Source organism: Plectropomus leopardus, chromosome 9, assembly GCF_008729295.1.
Source record: "Plectropomus leopardus isolate mb chromosome 9, YSFRI_Pleo_2.0, whole genome shotgun sequence".
Classification (NCBI taxonomy): domain Eukaryota; kingdom Metazoa; phylum Chordata; class Actinopteri; order Perciformes; family Serranidae; genus Plectropomus; species Plectropomus leopardus.
The window spans coordinates 17,083,579-17,094,430 of NC_056471.1; the positions used below are offsets into that span (position 1 = coordinate 17,083,579).

At 40.7% G+C, this 10,852-nt stretch overlaps 1 protein-coding gene across 1 annotated transcript in view; it reads left to right on the forward strand.

The window, feature by feature from the left end:
* Positions 1–2,368, forward strand: part of LOC121948483 (protocadherin alpha-3-like) — a gene marked incomplete at its 5' end in the record, with an annotated part of 8,842 nt that extends 6,474 nt beyond the window's left edge. Inside the window, one exon of the mRNA XM_042493880.1 lies at positions 2,357–2,368. Within this exon, the coding sequence (XP_042349814.1) occupies positions 2,357–2,368 (12 nt within the window). The remainder of the gene's footprint in view (positions 1–2,356) is intronic.
* Positions 2,369–10,852: the final 8,484 nt, after the last annotated feature.

Sequence of the window (10,852 nt, forward strand, 5' to 3'; positions counted from 1 at the left end):
GTTTCCGCCTGTAGATGCGGAGCTGATCAGCATAAACGGTGGAGACACTTTTACCAGAACTCAGACTTTACCTAACAAAGAAAAGGTAAGATGCAATTCGGCCAAAGCTGTTGAAAGATAGCGATCTAACTTTAGTGTACACCGTCTCCTCCAGTATGAACATTTCTAGCTCTGTGGAAGAAGCACTCTGCCTTTGCTTTCCTCTGTCTGCTTTCAGTATAAGCGCTATCCACGGTCCTGAAATCGTATCAGCTTGTTATAACCTCGAGAGCTTCTTTGTCACTTAAGTGTTTCCTCTATCACACAGAGCAAACCCTCAAAACTGGGGATTGCAATACTGCCAAAAAACTAAACAGGAAAAATATATCTTCATTTCGTATCAGCTTATAATGAAGAAAAGGCATTATGCAATGCTATAAACAATTATAAAAAAGCTTCTGGAAAACACAACTTCTGAGTAACATCACTAAATGCAACAGTCCAGCATTTCGGCCAGCAAAGACAATGTGTGAAACAACTCATGAATGACGACGCACAATTAGCTGATTAATAGGCCATCGCCTCACACCCAGACAAATTTGGAAATTTCCAAAAATAACGCAAAACGAGAAAAGCTTCGCTGCTAAGCATGTGGGTTCATCCTTTATCGCTCTCTGTTACCTAACTTTAAGTGTCAGACCGGTGCTTTGATGCTCTAACTGTAAAACTATGTTTACAAATGAGAGGTCGGTGTCATCTCCGATAGTAACTTATGTGTGGGATTCACAATTTACTCAAATATTCAGTGATTAATGGAGTTTGTGAGCTGTCGCCTACACTAAGTAAAATCATCACATTGTTTAGAGTAAGCAGCGTATTTTTAAAAGACAGAAATAGTTATAATAAAAAAAATAAATACATTTTTAAAAAGCATGAGACAAATGGCGTGCTGCACTGAGACACCGCATGCGGTCTTTACAAAATGTCAGTTAAGTCAGACAGTCGACAGTATAGTCTAAAAGGAAAATATACCAAAAATGTAGCCATCTTTGATAATTATGACTTACCGTCAGTAGGCTGGCAAGGTGTCGCCGATAAAGGTGTAACGTTAGCCTGCGGCCTCGGAGAGCAGACGGCACCGGTGGTAGTTAGCTAGCAGCTAGCTTGTGTTCACTGCCGTGTGCATGGATTCAAATGGAAACCCAGTCGCTGCCAGAAAAAAAGGGACAAATGTATTAACACGCACGGCAACTCCTCAAGCTACTCACATTTCACAACCAACTTTTCCAACATTTATGTCTGTTTTCTTGAGCAACACATTGACGTTAGCATACCTCTACTTGCCGTCTTCATCGCACCCAGCTAATTCTAAGGTATCTCACTCAGCAATTGCTGTAGCTTAACCTAAAAACCAGCAAAGCGGGAAATGGTTTGGAGAGACTAAACTTCCTTTTAAAGATAAACATTTTGATTTTCGTTTACTTACAGTGGTGGTTGTTACAGGTGTCTATCCCTCGGCGAGGACTAGAGCACTGAAGCATTGAATTCCCAGTTACATACGTAATAGGTGTACGTTGAAAACCTCAACTGAATGGAGATAATTTAAACTTTCTATAGGAACCGGTAAAGCGTAAGGATTCGATGACAGAATGTTACAGGAAATTCGCTCGATCTCTGTGACGCCAAAAGATTCTCAGGATGACAACAAGCCGTATAAGATTCAAACTTGGCGCGTCTTCTTCGCGTAACAGATGCTGGTCCGTTTCCCGCTCAGTGCTGCCGCTAATGTCTCTAAGTTGTATTGCAACCATTTTGACAGTATCTGACGTTACCTGTCACTGCAGAAATGAGAACGACTCCGAAGTTAGTCTCCGATTCGACGCTTCTGATTAAAGGATAGAATAAAGGTTTCACAGTAGTAAAAGTGGATTTCAGACAGCAACGAGGCGTTACTTAAATATCTAACATGCTTTGACTAAGTGAGAGGTGCAAAAAAGCCGCGAATCAGTCGTTAAACAATGCAAATTACGTTTCCCTTCACTGCTTAAGCGGAAGCGACGAATCGGAAACTAACTTCGGCGTCGTCAAGGAGGGCACATCGGAGTTAGCATGAGTTGTGTTGTCTTTAATTTAGAATATATATCTGCAGTCCAGCCGAGTAAGTATTCATTTTGTTACTTTATAAACGCCTTGAATCGGCTTTCCATCGATTGTTGAGGTCTCATGTGTGATAAATGTTTGGCAAATTACACTCCCTGCTTCAACGTGAACTAGTGTATGCTAAATTGAAAAACCTGGAGTAAACATTGTGTAATGGTGATCAGCTCTTTGATGACCTGTTGTGACCTGTGTTCCTCTCTGTGTTTTGTGAAATTAGTCGCTGGAATAGAGCCTGAAGTTGACATGTTTCTTGATGGAGGGCCTCTGTGCTACTACACTTTATAGAGAATAATTGGCAGCAGCTATATTGGTGGGACTTTGCTTTAGTTTAGATGTTGTCTGGTTGCTGTGGTCAGTTTTGAGACGTGTTCTCGTTCAGCATTCAAGCTGTTAACATGTTTCATTGCACTGTGTTACTCTCTGATTAACTGTAGCTTTTGATGACAAAAGTACAAACTGCTCCATCAGCCATTCAGAACCTATTTCTGTGATAGACATGATCACAGTGCAAATCTGTACACACTTATCCCCCTGCATGCAAGGAATTTGCTGATTTAGGTTTAGCTTAGATTTTAATTTCATTAATTTTTATTTTATTTGGATTTTTGTTTTAAAGGCCCTGCGCAAATGCACAGGTGATTTCTATTTTATTGTAATCAGATTTCTGTTTTATAGGCCCTGCACAATTACACAGGTGTTTTCTTCAGCTATACTGGCTCATTAGTTCTCAGCTCAGGTTGTAGTTCGGAGGAGCTGCTGGAAATTTTACAGGCATTTTGACTTGTCATAGTGGGAGAGCACACGTGTTACTAATTTTGCTGTTTCATGTTAGTGTCCCTGTAGCCTGTGACAGTGACAGTATGCAAAAGAACACTCAGGGTATTACAATATACCAAAATCTGAGAAGAAAAGCAAAATATCTATTAAATATAAATATATAGCCTAGCCCTATCCACAGGTCAAAGCAACTAAGTGGAATTCGACTGTTGTGAAGTGTTTTATTTACACCTGTGCTTCTCCATTGTGTTTATGTTGAAATGAATTCAACAAGGAAGCCCTATAACAATGATTCAGGTGTACATTGTCCCATCTCATCCAATACAATGGGAAAGTAAGGGAGAAGTCCATCAAGCTCAAAGTGAACATGCCTGCACTATGTTTACATTCACATTTAAGTCTGTCTGTCTTGAGGGAAAGTCTAATTGAGCAAATAGGTGACATGCAGGTGTATCATGGGTGTGCAGGGCCTTTTAATTCCCACTTCTCTACTTTGAAATAATCCCTATTTTTGTCTGTCTTTGATATTGCTCACTCATTTTCGTTATGCTCTTTAAAATGAATGTGTTTCTGGAGTCACGCTTTATCCTTGGTTTTATTCACCATTTGAGCTTTAAATCTCTGCAGTTTGTACTCATAATATCTCTGCATTCATTCCAGAGCGATTACTTACATACTTATTGTTGTTCAAGTAATCCTTTTTGTGAAATCTGCTTGTCTAAAATACAGGCTCATGTTTTGAACTCATCACGCCATGCACTTTGTCTTTATATTATAGCTGTTAGAAACTGCACTGCAAGACACCAGTGTATTGTGAAACAAGGTTATACTTTTAAAGGGTAGTGTGTGATAGTGTATTTCTAATTATAGGTTAACAACCTAAGGGAGTCTCTTTTTTGCCAAGCCATGATTTTTACTTTCATTATAAAAGTATACTGAGCCAAGGAAATTATTTGTGTTCCTATAGGGTGATTTTTTTAAAAAATCTCTGCTCTTAACTACCGGTTTATTGATGAAAACATGATACTCATATCCTCAAAATCTGTGTTGTGCAATTCGATCCATGCATGTACTTTTTTTGTTTTTATTTGTCATACCCTTGCCTGCTCTGTCCCCATTCCTATTGCTCTGCAACATGATTTTGTTCATTTCAGGTCTATTCCTTTTTTCTTCTCCTCCTCCTCCATGCTGCCAGGCCTCTTTCCCCTCCCCCTCTCCTTCACCAGCTCTCCCCGAGAAGGGGAGCAGCTGAGAGAACTAACAGGGAATTAACGTCCATCTCTGCAGACATGTGTGCCATCAGCCTTGTAAACACGATCTAATATATTTTCATTAACATCCCTAATGTGTGCACAGAGTGGGACAGAGGCGACCCTGATCCGTTCATGCGAAGTATAACCCACAGAGGCGCCTCGTGTTTTCAGTTTTTTTCAGTGATTGAATTTGACTGTATTTAAATGTAGCTTTTTTATACACACCCGCGTGGCATTTATACGTATTAAACAACGTCATCCTTGCTCCTAACTGGTGGATCGTGCTGTATATTGTCGGTGAAGCTCACAGCACTCTGTGTTGTTGTGAATCTGTGATGCTTTGAGTCACTCAGACAAAGTGACCTCATTTCAGGGAGTGGTCCAGCACAAACAAGCGTGGCCTGATCTGTCAAAACTCCGCTCGTTCGGCTGCTTTAATGTGAAGGAGACTGAACCAGAGCTCTCAAACAGACTTCACATATTGCAGGGAATGCGTATGGGCTGTGTGAAGCTGTTAAGTGGGTCAGCGTGTGATTTAAAAATGGCAGCGCGCTACATGCGCATGTTTGGTGATGGCAGTTGCCTCGCTCTCCGATACAGTCTCTGCTATATGTACAAGCTCTCCATACTGTTCCTGAAACAATGCCTGAAGCTGTTTCTGTGTAAAAGTGGTTCAGTATGTGTTCTGTATGCTGCAGCTCTCTGTGAATGTGAGAGAGACGAGGAGGGGGAGGGGCAGGTAATTTTCCGCTAGTCGCTGCAGCAGCAGCAGCAGGAAGCTTCAGCACCGATCGAGGTATCAGCTCCGCTCGGCTCAGCTCTTCCCTCCCTTTCTGCTCTGCGGCTGGGCGGGGCCGGCAGCACCTAGTGTCAATCACAGCCAAACCAGTTGGGCGGGGCGAAGGGTCAGGATGGACGAGGAAGAGAGGCTTTTATCCATGTAGCCATCAGGACATCGTGTCTGTGTCGATGTGTCGCGTTACAGGATTATTTGTGGAGACTGTGCTCGTTTCTGCATACTGCAGATATTGCCTGCTGTGGGTGTTTTATACAACCACAATGAAGACAATATACACAATGAAGGGCTTTTGAGAGAGCATTCTGGCAGTATGCATATGATGATGACTTTGGTTTCAGAGTGTGTGTCCGATAAAAGCTTCTAACTCTGCCTCCCCCAGTGCTGTATTAAATTATTGATTGTACAGTACATTATCCTTGTTGAGGCATGCAGCTAAGTGGTTCACAGACCCAAAGATTGCAGTCTAACAGAGGCATTCACCTCAGTCTTTTTGGTGGAGTACACAGATGGATTGGACAGATGGACCAGAGGCATGATGTATAAATGTCCTTATCACCAGTTTTAATGCAAGGTGTCAGAACAGCAGAGTGTTTCACTGGAAATGGGTTCTTTATTTTATTTCCCTGTCTGTCTGTTATATACACGTCTTATGTAGCACTTCCTGTTTTTCTCCCTTGCAAGGGTGTGTCCTTTGTGTGAGTGAGGTTAGTGCTGCTATCTGTGGTTACCATGGAGACTGTTCTGAAATGATGAACTAGTCTTGTTTCCAGGGAGCTGCCAGCATGTACCCACCCCCACCCAGACATCAGTCCCAGCATGTGCTGTGAAGATGCAAGCAGGAGGAAACAGGGTGGATACAATGGAGAGAGAGAGAGAGAGAGAGAGAGACAAAGAGAAATATGTCACCCAAAGATGTGCAGCATCTTGAGCAGAAATGCCAAGTCAGACGGAGGGTAAAGGAAGTGAGCAAGCGAGGGAGAAGTGTGTGAGATTAGAGAATTGTTTCTTTTAAAAAAGGGGGGGGGGGGTTTAAGAGAAAGTCACAAACACAGTGGCACAGACTCGAGCCTTGAGCGTGAGATAGCGAGAAAACTGGAGTTTCCGAGGATGAGATGGACAAAAAACACATTAAATGCATGCCCTGCAGCTGAGTGAGAACATCACAGGCTTACAATTGGTCACAGATAAAAGGAAGAACTTATCACCACCCCTCCCCTTCTTTCCCCACTTCCAGCAACTCGTCCTCCATCCGTGCTCCCTCTTAGTGGCATCGGGATGTTGTTGCAGTCATTAGATTAGCTTTGTCATGCTCAGAACCACGGGTTCCATCCTCTCACATCCGGCAAGTATACAAAGCCAGGGCATCCTAAGAGGGAAGTATCCAAAGCCTGCCTGCGTTTTCTGATAGCTTTGTTCAGTACCACAACGAGAATCTGTTTGATTATGCACAGGCTGAACCAGGACAACCAAGGAGCTGTTTAACCCCTACAGGGCCCCAGCGGGAGGGATTTGTGCTGCTTTTAGTTCTCTCATGCCCTTTATTTTTGAAAGCAAGGTACACAAGGGATCAGCGCAAACAACCATACTCAGAGAATGCATCCTCTACCCGCTTACTGTGTCCACCTGAGTAAAAGGATTGTGGTTACCATGGGACTTTTGTTTTGGGGATTTAAAAAATGGGGAAGTTCTTATGCACAGAGAAAAGTATGATGGGAAGAAGGTGTGAGAATGCAGCTTTGTCATGGTGTTAGGGATACAAAATGGTTGAGTTCAGGCGGCTGTGTTCTTCGTATACACTACTTTTCACAAGAATCCTCCGTTTAATTCTGCGTGTAATTATGTGGATACATTAATGTTAAATTTATAGTTACTGTTTGGATAGAAACACATGACTTGTCCTAGTTCTGATTACGAACTGCATATTCAACAATCAGTTTGCTTAATACTGCTCTTTCTTGTCTCACCTCTGGAGGGTGCCTTGCCTTATATCTTGATTTATCCATTGCGGTCACTGTATTGAAAAGGAGAGAGAAAATGACTGCCACTGCAGTCTGACGTCTGTGCCCTCCTTCTCTCTGTCTCCCTTTTCTCTCTCTCTCTCTCTTAAACACACACACACTCATGGTTGGGATTATGTTTTAGTGCTCTGGCTTAATGAGAAAGCCTGTGTGGATGGGCAGTGGGGTGATGATCACGTGTCCAACCCTTGTACTACCAATTTAATCCAACAGAGGGACCAATTTCACTGTCTCTCCCACCTCTGCTCCCTCTTGCAGTCTGCCTCTTGCACTCAAACCGTAGCATTACATTTGCAGTGCTACTGGCTTCATCCTCTATTCCTATAATGAGGCATAGCTCATATAAGCTACTATACAGTGGTTGTTAGGTTTTTACTGAAGATGCAGTTTTTTTGTCATACATATGTTATATTTTGGTTTCAATAGATGAAATAACCAAAGGATAACATTGTTAATTTGACTGTCTGGTGTTAAAATCCCCTCCTTTTTCTCTCAAGAGCTATTTTTTATTTTATTTTATACATACCGTGATCACACCCACCAAGGGTAGCTTTAAAATTTAAAATACTTTATTTTGTAAGATGGTTGTTTAGATACAGTTTCTGCTGTCTCTTATAAGAAAAGCTCAGTTTCTTTGTTTCAGTGCATTTTTTTTTTTATTTAGCTAAATCTGAACGCACATTTCCTGACACCACGGACGCTGCTGCCCACCTACATAACAGCCTGCAGACATTTCCTCTATTTTTCTCGCTCACCTTCTCTTTGAACTGATGAAAAAAAGAAAGCAGTATGTGAGCCTTTAACATTCTACCAGTACCAGTGTAATCCATAAGACAATGACTGCTTTCCCTTTGTGCAAAGTGGCACTACTTTAAAGCTCCATGACATTTTGAATAATATGGATTTGAAAACTTTTGGCCAGCAGTGTCTGATTATAGTTTTGAATAATAATCATTTCACTCTCCATCTAAGTGCTTTAAAATGAGGCACATACTGAACATCACCTGTGAACCAGCAAGTGTTGTCACTTCTGAGAGCCTGCATGCTCCGATTCCCTGCAGTGCATCTGTTTATGAAAGCCCTTGATGGCTGTTTCCTGCCGTTTAAAAACGAGAGGAAACAACACCAAAATATGCTCTGACATTCATTCAGACAAAATAAGTTTGTCCTTAGATAGCATTTGTGTTTTACACTGCCTGTGTGTGTGTGTGCCTACAGGCACAAATGCCCTTTAAGTCTGCATGACTGCCTCTGTTTATATATGTGTTGACTGGGGGAGTGATGTAAGGAGTCCTACTTCATGATAGCCCAGCCGTGACCCGTTTCTCTGTGGATCTCTGCTGTCATCTGACTCACTAAAATGGGGGGGATTCCAGATAACAGACTCTGAGGGGAAGTAATATGAATGGCTTTTAGAGTGGCCGCTTACAGTATTAATGAGGTTGAGTCTTGGTGAAGAGAATGTTATTAATATGGTGGCCATCGTGCATAATTGATGCAGCGGGGGGAGTTGATATTCTGGCAAAGAGAATGAACAAAGAGGGAGTCTCAATTTTTAAAATGGGAATCATCTTCCTCCCCAAAATTTTTTCACAGGCCTAGCGGTAAAATCACCATTTTTCTCATCCTGATATTAAATATTTTTGTTAATCAGTCTGCAAAAAGCATGAGCTCTTGTGTTTCCACTTAAGACCCCAGTTTGCCCCACAGCTGTCTGACAGAGGCACAGCTGGAGACTCTCCAGAGAGAAGAGAAGGCGAGAGAAGATAGGGGAAAGTGTGAACATGGAGGGGTTAGGAAGGGGGTTGAGAATCCAAAAAAAAATGTCAATGACAGTGAAATGAATTGATGGGGAAGAGGAGCAAAGCTCTGACAACCTGCGTTTTCAAGACAAACATAAACAGCATTAGCCAATTAGTTCTTTGAAATCTGTGCTTGTTGGTGCGTAACAGGCGTCTGTCTGCAGGTGGATTAACAGTGATAGCTTTATCTGCAGCACCCTTGAGTGAAAAATGAAATAATACACAGCTCAGCGGTGTGCAATTAAGGCTAAAACAGATGGGTGTATTTGAAACAGGTATGAAAGAACTGTAACATTTCCAAATCATTGAAAGAGCTGCAGAGGGGAGGAAGAAAATGACAGCAGCAGGTGCAAAGGTCAGGTGTAAATCCAGCTCTTTGTTTGTTGTTGACAAGCTTGTTTTCATTTTTGTGTCATTGCCAAACATGGAGGTCCACATGCCCCACTGGGTAAAATCTGCTAAATGTCACAGTTAGCGTGGCAAACCGTATGTAGAACCATCAGAGACCGTTAGCCGTGGTTGAAAGAAACTCTGTTATCACTGCTGCTCAGTGGGATATGATAGAGAGAGGTAAATGCCAAATGAAGTAACCCTGAAAAAAAGTTTTGCACACGCACTGCAAATATTGGCAAATAAATGTTCATCCGATGTAATGTTATTACTGATGAGTACAATATGTAGAGAACTGGGTTGATTGTCACACAAAAACTGTATCCATAATACAGTCTCTGTCAATGTGCAACAGAAACCTAAAATCTCAGAAAGTAAGGGAGTGAGCTTATTCTGTTCAAAATATGGACTGAGAAATGCATTTTGTGCACTTGTTACAACCATCCCCATCGTAGGGTTGGTAGTCACACTCTATGGGGTAAATTGTCTGTATGTTATTTTATTGGGTAAAAGAAAAACACAAATGGAGGCAATCTCAAAAATGACTTTAAAATGAAGTTCAATTTCATTGTATTTTTAATACAATAACCGACATATTCCTAATCAAAAGAACATAAACAGGAAAAATCATTCTCACAAGCACATTTCTTATCCTTATATACCAATATAAAGAACAATTCATGTGACAATTGACCCTAAAAAGAATGTGACAGGCATCCCTAACTGTAAAGTTTTTGCTAGAAATTAGGCAAACAACAGCATGTTATTGGCTTGCTAAGAAAAAAGCTGTCTAATGATATATATCACTTCACTGGCTACTTTTTAATAGTAATACTTGTTTTATTATAAACCTTTTGTATAAAAAAAAAGCCTAGAAGAGAAGCACAGAAGAGTTTGATATTTACATTTGGGCACGAAAAACAAGATTTCTGGCCTCAGTGTCAACTATCGCAGTCCTGAAATTATACTGTAGGTGACCCCTGACCCCAAATCTAGAAATTTCAGTACAAATGTTTTTTAACAGCACCCTCTAGGGAGCCAAATCTAACTGATGTGACAATTTTACCTTTAATAAATCTACGAAAGTGATTGCTTTGAAAATGTAAGTAAATATAACTATTAGTCTTAAATTATGTATACACTATATCAAATTGTCAAGTTTAGTCCAAATTTAGTCAAGTTAATTTCATTTTGTAAAGTTGTTGCAACTTAAATATGACAAGTTTAGTCAAATCAGTATTTCCAAGTTTTAGCAAGTAATCCAAATTTATTGAGCTACATATCTGTATTCTGCTGGTTGTAAACTAGACAATCATATTAATCAAGTTAAGTCTGACTAACTAGGTTTACAGAAGTTGCCTAAAGTTTGAAAGAGGAAGGTGATTTCACTTGTCATTTTTAGGTCACAGCAACTTTACAAAATTAAGTTAAGCTAAATTTTAAGTAGCCTAAATTTAACACTTAGATATAAAGTAACATAAATTAATAGTTATATTTACTTTTTCATGGCAATCAGTTTCCAAGGTTATTTGATCAACTTGTCAGATTTTACAGTGTGTGACAACCCTGACCCCCCCGTAACTGATAAAGTATACAAACAAATTGAGTCTTTTATAAACGCAATGTATGCGGGCCTAGAAGGGATTTTTGTATAATAATGTGTCTTCCTCCAAC